At 38.7% G+C, this 13,084-nt stretch overlaps 1 protein-coding gene across 36 annotated transcripts in view; it reads right to left on the bottom strand.

Annotated features, from left to right (window-relative positions):
• SNCA (synuclein alpha) overlaps positions 1-13,084 on the bottom strand; it is a 119,314-nt gene that overhangs the window by 39,729 nt on the left and 66,501 nt on the right. The window contains exons 5-6 of one of the 36 annotated variants that reach the window (XM_070262285.1): positions 10,155-10,281; positions 6,762-6,890 (exon numbers count right to left, since the gene is read on the bottom strand). The exons of 32 other annotated variants lie outside the window; for them this stretch is intronic. In XM_070262285.1, coding sequence (XP_070118386.1) covers positions 10,189-10,281 — 93 coding nt within the window. In that variant the 3' untranslated portion in view covers positions 6,762-6,890; positions 10,155-10,188. Of the gene's footprint in view, positions 1-6,761; positions 6,891-10,111; positions 10,282-13,084 lie in introns of those variants that run through there. 3 more of the 36 variants (XM_070262284.1, XM_070262288.1, XM_070262287.1) reach the window with 3 other exon arrangements.

The following is a 13,084-nucleotide window of genomic DNA, read 5'->3' as shown; positions in this document are numbered from 1 at the left end:
GAAAGCTGATGTTGGAGAGTTATACAGTTGATACATGCATTATCTATAGCTTCTAATATACCCATAGAACATGTTTTCCTAACATCTAACTTTTAAAATATAAATTCTACAACATTTAAACCTGTAACACTTTTGATTAGTCTTTTAAGATCAATATTCACTTTCCATAAGGAAAAGCCTATTAATGTGTACAATATAACAAAATTTAGTACATACAAATCATACATACTACCGCAAAAAAATGTGTAAGAATGCAATTATGATTATAAAAATGAGCATACCCAAACAAATGAATGCATCTTTCCGTAAATCTTATAGGTACCAAGGAATAGTCAACTTTAAAAATCCCACTGTGGGGCCAGCCTAGTGGTGCAGCAGTTAAGTTCACACGCTCTGCTTCATTGGCATGGGGTTTGCTGTTTTGAATCCCGGGCACAGACCTACACACCGCTGATCAAGCCAAGCTGTGGCAGGTGTCCCACATATAAAATAGAGCAAGATGAGCATAAATGTTAGCTCAGGGCCTATCTTCCTCAGCAAAAAGAGGAGGATTGGCAGCATATGTTAGCTCAGGACTAATCTTCTTCAAAATAAATAAATAAAAATTCCCACTGTGTAAAATCAAATGGAAAAATGATAAAATAACTAAAGCTGTGGTTAGTAATGTAATTGCTGCCTAACCACAAACTAATTGTAATAGCTATGCTGGAACCTGTATATTCTCTCCCTTAACCTTAGCTAAAGAATATTTATACACACCTTACTATGTATAACTATCTGAAACAAGATCATACCCTTGAAGAAAAAGGAAATGGAAAGATATGAAAGCTCTCACTTATTTCTAATCCCAATAGACATTATTTCATTGATATTCAGTTTCTGTATAAATTCACGTAGAATATGAATATTCCTTGTGGCTCAGTTTTACTGACAAACTACACAAATCATTTTTGGTCTGTGTGGTATCCAGAGATGTGTACTGTTAATTGGCATCATTAAGTAACATTTTGAAATAATGATGAGTTTAAATGTACTCGCTGAAGGCTTGATTGGACATTGACAAATTATGTACTTGATCTCTAAAGAGATTAAATTCATCTCCTCAGAGTCCAGAGTGCTAACCATTACAGGATGGAACCTACTTAGATTCAATTCATCTCTTAACAGGTTTTGTCCTTATGTTATCTGTCGCAAATATTGAACCCATTTCTTTTAAAGCAAACTTTATTTTCATATTGGAAACAAACTATAATTTAATAATTTAAGGATGATTTGAAATGCAATGCTACCCACTGCTGCCTCTTACCTTTTGGGTTTATTATAGACTTTTTTTAGGGATAAGAATTATGTGGAAACCATATGCTGCAATTGCCCTAATTTTTAAGCCCCAAAATTCTCATTTCCATTTTGGCAAAAGAGGCCAAAAAATGTGATTAGCTTTTTTGATCTGTCTTTCCTCTACCCCAGTTCCCTCAAGACCCGGGCTACATTATTCCCGAGATTGTAGGTTTGCACTTTGCAGCCATCTTTTAATTTTCCATCACTGTCTTCAAACATCCTATATAGCCAATTCTTTCTAGGTCATTCTCTAACTTCTATTTTATAACTATATGTCTATATTTATCAGAATATTTTAAACATGAATATAATGTCAATAGGCTTCCCTTCATAATAATAACCACCACTGAATTTGCAAATGTTAAGCTAAACACTTACGTAGCACTTAGCAAGTGTACTTTGCTAAACACTTTATTTAAATCCTGTGAAGTAGGCATAATTTTTATCCTCATCTTATACAAGAAGAAATTGAAGCAAATGAAGATTAAGGCATCTTGCCAAGGTCTCATAGTTGGCAAATGGGACTGTTTGACAGTAAAGAGCAGTCTTTCAAACACTATACAATGATGTTTCTTCTATTTTCACTATAAACGTGTTATTACATGGTCTTTATATTTCGGATCTTCAGCTCCACATTTACTTATCATGCAGTCATGACCTTAGGTTTTCACTTGCATTGGAAGCCAACTGCTAGAAAATTAGTCTGCCGGAGAAAATGAAGCTAGGCCAGAGAGTACCTGGACGTGTTCATGAGATTTGGACTTGATTTTGCCTGGGGTGGGAAGTCACTGAAGCGTTGTAGCTGGGGATATGCAGAACTGCATGTGAGGAGCTCTAACTGAAAACTAGGGGAAACATGAGGAGGCCCTGAACTACGTGAATATTGATAAGCTTGGGAGAAGAGACAGAATCAGAAAATATTTGGAGAGTGCAATGTCTAGGCCCCTGTGATTGACTGGATGGAGGCATGAGAGGAGCTGTTGACTGCCACATCTCAAATGCTTAGGACTATCACCATAACTGCACTAGAAGAGAGGTTGCTTCCTGTCTCGGCCTGGACGGACCCCTGCCAGTCCCTGCTTCCCCAAGCAATAGAACTCCAATTTCCCTGTCACCCAACATATCTGGATCATAGAAACAGGAGAGAAAATGAGGAAGTCTGAGGCTGTCAGGCTGTGACTGAACAGGTGGCTTGTGTATTGGCATATATCTCAGTCATTGACAGATTTGCTTCAAATAATGTTCTTTATAACAAAAATCTGGTCAAAAATAGGATTTAAATGGTTTCTTATATTTCCAAGTAAAACTCTTCTTTGCACTGAAGCAGCATTCAGCGCAGCATGGATGCTTATCAAATTTAGATGACTAATTGTCCTGGCTATGCTTCCATAACCTACAGGGATCCATAGCTCACTCATACACACACACATACTATATAATTAAAATCATGTGATTTGCAAGACAGTTACCTATTTGCAAAAATAAAACAGGCAGCATAACTCTTTACTACTTCATCAAAAAAGCCAATTTTAAAATGCTTCTTTCTTAGATTTACTTATGAAATCCTGCGACAAGCCATGCTCCATACCAGACAGGTTAGCCCAGGTTAGGAGGACTCTGGAGTCACATAATGATCAACGAGGCTAACACTTAAATAGGTCAACACAATATCAAGTGATTAGGTAAGAAGCAAAATGAACTAAATCACATTGAAAAACAATACACTAAGAAAATCTCCTCAAAACATTTTGCACAGAAATATATTTGTCTATGTGCAAACATAGAAAAATTTCTGGAAGTGTACACCCAAAACTTTTAATAGTAGTTTTATTAGAATGAAATACGTATTTTGGATGGAAATATATTTTGTTTCAAGAAACGGTTTTGATGAGAAGATGACAAAAAGATTTTCATTTATTTACCTCATATGTTTATGGTTTGGGGAGTGGGGAGAGCAGAAGACAATTTAGGAAAAGGCAGATCAAGCCAGGGACTAGCCCAGAGCAAGGCACACAGTAGGCGCTTCACGAATAGCTGGTGAATGAAGAATGAAAGTCAGGACACAGCAGTTAGGGCTTTTATGCCAGTGACACACAAATTGACTTGGCAAGGTGCTCCCTCTACGTGGTGGTTTTGCCTCTGGTTCCTGACTTTGAATATTTTATTCCCGGGAAGTGCAGGCCTATGTAATAAAAATCTACCACACACAAAATTCCCTGGACTTAAAATACCTCTACGAGTTCTAAGAATTTAGGCTGCTTTCACTTAGCTAGATCAGACGCTGGGACTGGGGCTGGAGGGCGTCTACCTCCTTCAGGAAAGTCTTTGTAGCCAAATGCAAGACTCTACCTCTTCCCCATCAAAGCTTCTGTATCTCAACATGGACGCAAGAAGCCTGACACCCAGGGGTAAGGACTCAGATACGCTCTCATTTGAAGCTGGAGTTGAACTATCTTGTCCTAAAAGCACATGCCCAGACTCCAGAAAAGCTTTTTTTTTTTTGAGGAAGATTAGCCCTGAGCTAACATCTGCCAATCCTCCTCTTTTTGCCGAGGAAGACTGGCCCTGAGCTAACATCCACGCCCATCCTCCTCTATTTTATACGTGGGACGCCTACCACAGCATGGCCTGACAAGTGGTGCCATGTCTGCACCCAGGATCCAAACCAGTGAACCCCGGGCCGCCAAAGCGGAACGTGTGAACTTAACCGCTGCGCCACTGGGCTGGCCCCCAGAAAAGCTCTCTTAAATAGACCTGTAATTTCCCCACTTAGGAGGATTTTAGGGACTCACTTTTGATAATTCTATTCTCCATTTCCAGAGAGGTAATAAAATTCAACACCCATTAAGTGCTCACTATATGCTAAGCATTTTTCTAAACACTTCATAGCTTGTTTGAGGTGAGCATCTCCATTGTCCTCCATTTGGGAGACTTGAGAGAGAGGCACAGGGACTTGCCCAAGATGACACAGTTGGCAAATGGGAAAGCAGAATTCTAACACCAGCAATCCACCCTGTAGGCTGGTGTTGTAACACGTTTACTACGTGCCTCCTAAGAAACCAGAGCAAACCAAGAGTAGGCTGTGTCCTATTAATTTGAAATCAGCAGAAAAAACCTCAGGAAAAAAAAAATCCAATATTTGACAGGAACATTATTTTAAGCAGTCATAGAACATAGTTCGTTTAAACAAAGTGGTCTTTTTATGAACCTTGCATGAGAAACTTTCAGTGTGTTTTGGTTGTTTTCCCCAGTCTGTGAGTGAACGGCCTTTGTTCACTGGAATACTTCACATGCTTTCTCCCTCTGGTGTAGGTGTGTTATTTCTGTACAGACACCACAGTCCCATGGGTATCTGCAAATTAAGCTTCACTTTTGTTATGTTCTGCCATTGCAAAGCAGCACAGGAAAGAGATGTATGTGAAATCATGCTCTCTCATGTCTATAAATAAAAATCTCTGTTACATAATGTGAAAATATGCCATTCTCATTAATCTATAAACTAAGATAAAGCTATCATTTGAAGATAAAGCTTGGTAAATGGACACCCTGGTGATACTAAGTTCATGACTTGCCTTTTAACATTTGGATTGCAAATAAATTTGGGAGCTAATGTAGAGAGTACAACTGTTGAAAGCATGTCTGTAATTCCAATTACTAGGTCTTTGATCAAAGGCTAGTTATTTAACTTCTCAAAATGCCTGTATCCTAGGTTATTATGAAGATTAAATGAGATAATGTATGTAAAGGCCACAATCCAGTGCCTGGTATGTATAAAGGCTCAATATACGTCAGTGATTACAATAATTTAATACCAACTACCAGTAAACCTAGTAGTTTAAAAGACTTTCTTTGATTCAATGACCCTCAATTTTCCATGTTTTTCTGGTTTCTGATATTGGGATACATTTTTTAAATTAGTATATATATTCCCATCTTCCCAAGCTCTTCCAAAAATACTAAATCCACAGTATATCTTATAATTAGGTATTAGATTCAAGAACATATGGAAACAGCATTATGCTGTATGTTTTGTCCAGTGGCAGAAATCTAAGGGCAACTAACCAAGGGATGAGGAGATACTTTTCACTCTGAAGATTTACCCTCCAAAGCCGCTCTTTATCTTGCTACATCTCCCCCAACAGTGCTAATTCTGTCCCTATACATATTGTTATTCAACTCTTCAGTAAACATCTGTCTGTGACCAGCACAGTGCAAGCTATTGGAGACTCTGGGAAGAATAAGATGCTATCCCTGACCTACAGGATCTCGCGAAGTTCAGTAGGGGTAACAAACCCGTGAAGGCCTTCCTACAGCACAGTTGTTGTCTGGAGCAATAGATGGGGATCTGAGGAATGAACATAATACAGAGGAGGGAGGGATCTGCTTGTGGAATTCTCCTTGCGTGTCTGAGTGTAATTAAAGCGCTAGCCACTGGTAAGATGACGAGCTTGAGTTTGCAGATCATGTGATTTCCTTGACCTTGAAGTTATTGAGGGTATTTCTCACTGAAATGTGGTGACATTGTTAATTCCTTGTATGAAAGAGGTACTGCTCCCAATCACAAATTCCCTGCCTCCTAGAATCTCCAAGAGCCACAGATGAGCACACAGAGGGAGTGACCTGCTGATCTAGGAATAACCCCGGTGTCAGAGAAGCAGGTGACCAAGCAGTGGTTGTACTCAGGGGCCGTGGTACCCCTTCTGCTGCCAAGCACAGAGCCAAGGTGCCAAATCCTTACTTAGAAAACTGTTGCCCATGTCGGTAAGAATCTTGCTATTTGAAGTGTTCCCTGAATTGAATTTCTTACTGGATATTCCTCTAACGCAATCTGAGGAAAGAAAAATGAGTGTGGAGCTATTTTTGAAAGTGATGAGAATTTGTTGTAATTCTTTAATTCAAATAATTCATTTTAATTCTTTATAAATATCCTCTTTTAAGTTATCATTGTCTTGTGTATTAGCTATCCTTAGATATATAAATTATATACAAGGCTTACAATTGATTAAGCAAGGACAGACTTGAAAGTACAGAACAAAAGGAGTTATTTTAAGGACAGAAGTAGATTCTTCTCCTCCAAGAACAGCTAACATTCTGTTTCTATTTTATCTTAGGCTGAAACATACATTTTGGTTATTACCAGTATTTCCACAGGGTAAGATTGATGTCACAAGCATTTTAATCCTTGCTGAAAGAGTTAAACAAAAATATTAGGTGGTGAGATTAAGAAAGAAATAAGGTAAACAAATAGTTGGCTACAAAAGTGACCTTTGCAGTCTTTCAGTCTATTGAAAATAGACTCGATATTTACATGGAGAAGCAATTCCTTTATAAACTTATTTATCTAAATTAAGAATAAAGATGTAAGCTATAAATATATATCAATAAACTGGTAAAAATTAAGGTTAGAAATCTTTAACCCTTACCTTCTTCTGCTTTTGAGATATATGTTTTCTTCTGTATTTTCAAATACGCTCGTGCTCAATCAATCGTAAGCATCTTGAAACTATGCTCAGAAGCATAGCTCATCTTCAACATTCAAGATTCACCTTGATCTGAGTGAAGTTACAGAGGTCACCAACTATCACCAAATTGAGTGTTAACCAAGGAAAATTTTAAGAATGCAGATGCCAAAGCAGGGCAGTACGGGGCAAGAATGTTTTAAGTTCCTTTTTCCACATCTATTTTATATTACAAGATTTGCAGTACTTTCAGAAATTTCAGTGTTTAAAATACATATGTATATAGAGTGCTTTTTACTGAGGTAATCACTTAAAAATTATGACATGTAAAGAAAACCAGAATGGAAAATGACTAAGAATAAACAAAGGAGCCTTCTGAAAAACGAGAGGGGGTCACGTCTACTCGTGATGCTGCCTCTTGCTTCCTGCTACTTGTGATAGAATTGTGTGGCCAGAACCAGAACATTCCTGGCATTTGGTCTGGAACCACTTTGAAGGGTAAGCCTGGTGCTTTGATACTAAGCACAGACAACTTGGCATTTGGCTCCAAAAATATGCTGGAGATTAGCTACTTCTTCCCTCAGCAACAGGCTCCCAGCCAAATAATTTTTAACCAAAACTCAAAACCCAATTTTGCTTCAGCTACTGAGATCCTATTTCAAGTTGCTGTCAAGATGGGGAGAGAGTAAAAACCAACACTTGTGCGATCCCAAGACAAGCTAAAGCCATACAATTTCTGCTTCTAAATCCATACAATTTCCGCTTCTGAATTAAAAATAAGACGACATAGAGGGAAGAAAGTGTGATATTTTCAACCCACTTAATTGGTTTCTTCCACTTAAAGTCTGAGTGTGTCAAGTTTTTTTTAACCTAGACTTGGAAGACAGAGCATAAACATTTTAAGCAAAATATTAAACTTCTAAAATAGTGAATCGCTTAAAATCAAAATCCTAGACCTACCTTATACTGAGTCTTCAATTTATTTCTTACAAAAAGGGAAGTTGAATTTTATTTCTAAAAAGCGGAGGACAAGTGAATAAAAGACACTTTGCCTCTTTTGTACACAATACTGATATTCTTTTAATGCTATGTAAAAATTCTGTTTTTTATTTCCAAATGACAATAAAATGAAGCGTTTTTCTTTAATATATAATTGGTAAAATTTAATTAAGAGTTATAGAGTATCTTCCACCTCACGGTGTAACTGAGAAACTGAATCTCTTTAACTAGTTTTTTTTCCTTTAAACATGAAGATTGTTCCACATCTTAGCTATATCTTTAATTAGAAGTTAGGATCTAGGATCTAGCACCACCATTAATTTAATCTCTCCTAAAGTTTTAAATATAGTAAATATGGCCTGATGTCCAAAGGATGTAGTGTTTACTGGCCTATAACAGTTGTATTGAGTTTTCATTGAATATACGTTTCCTTCAAAGGTTTTGTTTTATGATCATATCTCATAACCCCCCTCTGAATCCATGAACACCCATATAGGTGTATAATACAAAGACATGTTAAACTTTCTGTGTGGTATGTCCTTTCTGTTTCTTTTCAAATACCATTAACTTACATTTTAAATTACTATAATTCATTCTGTTTTCAAAAGTCAAATAATATTTATATTTCTATAAAATGAAAACGGATAGTCACATAGCTGAAAAAGCTTTTAAAAGTAAATGAATTTTAAATTCCTATTTTGGCAACAAAATTCTTATGATTTTTTCCTAAATTCTTTTAGTATTATGCCCATGTAATTTTTTTTATGACTTTTAAGTTAATTATGTTAGTTTCTTTTTGCTGCTGTAAGAAATTACCAAAAAATGTAGTGACTAAAACAACAAAATTGTATGATCTTACACTTCCGGAGACCAGGAGTCTGAAATGGGTCTCACTGGGCTAATATGAAGGTGTCAGCAGGGCTGCATTTCTTTCTGGAGGTTCTGGAGTAGAAACCATGTCCTTATCTGTTCCAGCTTCCTGAGTCTGCCCACCTTTCTTGGCATCGCCCCGTCTGGTGTAGGGCTTTCCTTGGACAGCCAGCAATGACTGACCGAATCTTTCTCAAGCAGCATCTCTCTAACACTGACTCTCCTGCCTCCCTCTTTCACTACAAGGACCGTTCTGATTCATTGGCCCCACCTGGATAATCCTGTGTACTCTCCTCATCTCCAGGTAGCTGATTAGCAAATTTAATTCCACCTGCAACCTTATATTCCTTTTCCATAATGTAACATATTCACAGGTTCCAGGAATTAAAATGTGGACATCTATATGGGAGGAGCAAGGGGGAGGAGAGAGTATTCTTCTGCCCAACACCTTAACGTATCATTCTTAAAAGAAAAAGAAAATTTGTTTTGTAAATAATAAATTTTTAAGTATTATGTCTTCCATTTCACTCAGGAATTTAGTTAGAAATTAAGATTTACAAAATATTAAGTAGTGGGGCCAGCTCCGTGGCCTAGTGGTTAAGTTCATGTGCTCCGCTGTGGCGGCCCAGGGTTCCGATCCTGGGCGCCAACATGGCACCGCTCGTCAGGCCACGTTGAAGTGGCGTCCCACATCCCACAACTAGAAGGACCTGCAACTAAGATATACAACTCTGTACGGGGGGGGGGGGGGGGGGGGGGGTTGGGAAATAAAGCAGGAAAAAAAAAAAGATTGCCAACAGTTGTTAGCCCAGGTGCCAATCCTTTAAAAAAAAAAGGAAGATTGGCAATAGTTGTTAGCCCAGGTGCCAATCTTAAAAAAAAAAAATATTTAGTAAAATGTACCAGTACTAGCAGTAAACATCCAAACTAATTCTAATATTTCAATAAAATTAAGTAATAGTGGTAATTGTATCACACCTGACACTGGCTTATTACAGTTCTTACTCATCAGTGGCTGATTGACAGCTGACATCTTTTCTTGATTCCTGGTCTCTCCTACAATCAGAGTAAAGAGTCCACTACAAGACAAAAAAAAGTCACCATCTCATCATTTCCCTATATTCCTTTCTCTTCAACAGACTCTATGTTTTGAACTATTACACTATACCAGCTCTAAAAAAAATCACTGGGCCACCTTCTTTTTGGAATTTTTTGGGCAATTCTTTCTTTCTCTGTTTTTAATTAGTATAAGGCATAACGTTATGTTTATATGACATCTCCCAATGACCAATTATTCTACATGAAATGGTCAGTGATTTATTTATCCTGCGAATTATAAAAGAGTTTCAGGATTTCACCAAAGACTGAACTTTGGAGATAGAAGTCTGCCTATTTTTCTCTTTCTGGCATTCTGCTACAACAAACACACACACACACACACCAGGTTCTGATAATTATTATTTCTTTGGTTTCAAATCATCTCCCTACCCAAACCACCTGTCCACACCAATCTTCTGATTGCCTACGAGTCTCTTGTCGGATCACCGCCATCAACAGCATCTCCACTTTCAGTGCCCTGCTTTCCTGACACATAGTAACAGATGAGGTGTTGACACTGATGAGAGAAAGAGAGAAATTGCAATTTTGAAATATCTTGAAAGTATATTGGGATGAAGCCACCTTCCCCTAAGTAAGAGACAATTTGCTGGTGGTCTTCTCTCTAGGCAGATAAGAGCATCTTGGCAGCAAAGAATTGAACCAGGTCTTCTCCAATCCCCACAAAGAAATTGCTTTATGCTCTTTAAAATCTTTTGTTCCTAATATTTAAATTTGTTTACAGTTTTCTAAATATATGAGGGTTTTTATTTGTTTCATCAAAGAGACAAGTATGAAAGAACAGAATCTTCTGGTATAAGTATTTAGAGTTCAATCCACACTCTGAAGGAGGGAATGAGTAGAAAAAAAGAATGATAAACAAAAACAAATGACTTTTTTCCTCCTCCTCTGACAAATAGAAATGGCAAGCAATATGATATTGGAGCATATGAGGAAGCCATTTGGTGTAAACCTAATTTGGCCTGACCTTGTTCTTCCAAAAGGGCCTGACCCCGGCCGTTGAGCATGCATTGTCTATCTACTTTAGACTATGGCAAGAACAAAGGTCCTTGAGATGAAGGTGCAACTTCCCTCCCCCTCCCAATGTTGGCATTTCCTTAAGGATTAAGCATCTTTCCTTAGGCTAGGAAGTGATTGCTGCGCTCACCTGTGACCACCCAGCTCAAGACAACAGACTTGCTTCCTGCTGCACCCGCCAAGATAGCAGACCCACTACCAGCTATGTCCATCAAGCGCTGTGCCGACAGGGCAATCTTGTGACTATTGTGGGAGGGACATTTCAATCATATGTGAAACATCCTGTTTGGGGGGTATATAACCACTCTGTATACCTCACTTCTTTGGTGCCCTTTCTTCCTTGAGGAAGTAAGGCCCTGGGTCATGGTCCTCAGATTTTAGCTCAGAATAAACTCTCCCAAATTTTCATTTATAGGTTAGTTATGGATTATTTTTGTTGACACCTCTCATATCCAGTCTGTTAAATCCTCTTGGTTATACATCATAAGCATCATGCTTTGGTCCAAGATGACATTTTTCTCATATCTGCATCATTAATCATCAAAATGGTCTTCCTGTTTTAGTCCTGCTGCCCCTGAGTCAGCCCTCGAAGGGGTCACTCTCAAATAGAAAACTTCAGATCCCTCAGGAGCTTCTCATCACCTGGGGGCCAAGGCAACTCTCTGCAGCCCCACTGAATTTTCTTATCTCAACTCCCGCCTCTCTTCCACATGCATCCCTTTTGTAACTGACTCTTAGAGACAGAAAAGTCACAGTACATCTTGCCTTTTCCTGAATTTAATTTGTGCTGTTTGCTGCCACGTTTTTGCACGTCAAGCCATTTGTAGAGCCTGCTTTCACTTCCCTGTATACAGGAAGGACTACAGATCAGATCAAAAGGAACGTTAAAAGTGCCACTCCTCACAGCAGCCCCTTGCCAATTCCTCAGATTCCAGCCTGTGCTGGATACACAGTTTGCTGTGGGCTTTGGTTCATTTTGCGCCAGTGTGTTGCCTTAGGTATGCTGTGCCTTTGTGCTTTCTGCCTAGGGGTTTCTCCAGTGTCACAGATAAGATGGGACCCCTGCAGAACTACAGGGAGTTAATATCCTAGTGGCAGCTCTCAAACAATGGCAGACGAGCTGATGAATAAGTGTTTCTTCCTCTTGTCCTTCAGGCAGGTAATTCAGGGAAGCTGTCTATGGGATTCCTCAGAGGTTGTAGAGAATTAGAGGCCCTGTTTTCCCCAATAACATACCTTTAGATTGGCTTTTTCTCCTTCCCTGTCACACTCTCTCCTGTTCCTTGGGATTACCACCCAAATAAACTACCTGTTTTCTCCATTATATGTCAGACTCTGCCTTCAGCGCACTCCAACAAAGCTAAGCTAAGGCCCAGCTCCTGTTTCAACACATCTTATTTCAATGCTCCCAGGTCCCTGAACCTACTTCTATTATAGAACTTGTCATAGAAATTTCTTTAAGGGTGAGGTTTCTCCTGTTCATTTTTGAATCTCTAGTGTTAATACAGTCCCTGACAAACTACAGATGTTCAGTACATGTTTGACGATTAAATAAATGAACTCATAATTCTCATTTATGGACTTTTTTTAAACTGTGAGCTTTGGGATACAGACCTATAAAACACACCTGTAAGTGTTATAGCACCTAGTACCGAGTGATGGCTCAAAAATATTTGCCAAATGAAGGAAGCTGATTTACCGAAAGAATAGTCATGGCCACAGTCAGGAAAAAAATAGTACTGCCCCAAATGTAAGTTCTGATAGGTTGTGAGGGAGAAAGAAAGACAAGACGGGCACCTGTGCTCAGGCTTCACATGGAGAGATACGAACCTGGGGAGGGGAATATGTGGTCTGAAGGAAAAGGGGCTAAAAGCAAGCGTCACTTTCTTTCACCTCTCAGTCAGCCTTGCTGCAGAGCAGACCCAAGACAGCTCTGCCTGGACAAGGTGCCAGCACTCTGACCATTTACAGTTTTATTCTTCAAGACCCAGAGCTTTAAGTATCCAGTGCTCCCCAAGTTTGCTTCTTTGTCTTTTAAAGTTTCAGGAAAATATTATAGGGGAGCACAGATATCATGCATAGTTCCATGTCCCTTTGACCCTCTGATGGCTGTAGCCAGCCTTAATTGTCATTCATGGCCTCCCCAGCCAATATTCACTAATCCACCAAGGAAAGCTTTGAGATTCGTAATAATCCAGCCAGAGTCTTCTGACCATTTCCTTTATCACCGTTCTACAGGTTTGAAAATGAATTTTATATTTATGTGATTGTACGGAAAATATAAT

Source organism: Equus caballus, chromosome 3 (genome assembly GCF_041296265.1).
Source record: "Equus caballus isolate H_3958 breed thoroughbred chromosome 3, TB-T2T, whole genome shotgun sequence".
In the NCBI taxonomy this organism is placed as follows: domain Eukaryota; kingdom Metazoa; phylum Chordata; class Mammalia; order Perissodactyla; family Equidae; genus Equus; species Equus caballus.
The sequence above is the reverse complement of the archived record's forward strand: the minus strand, read 5'-3'. Positions and strand labels throughout refer to the sequence as shown.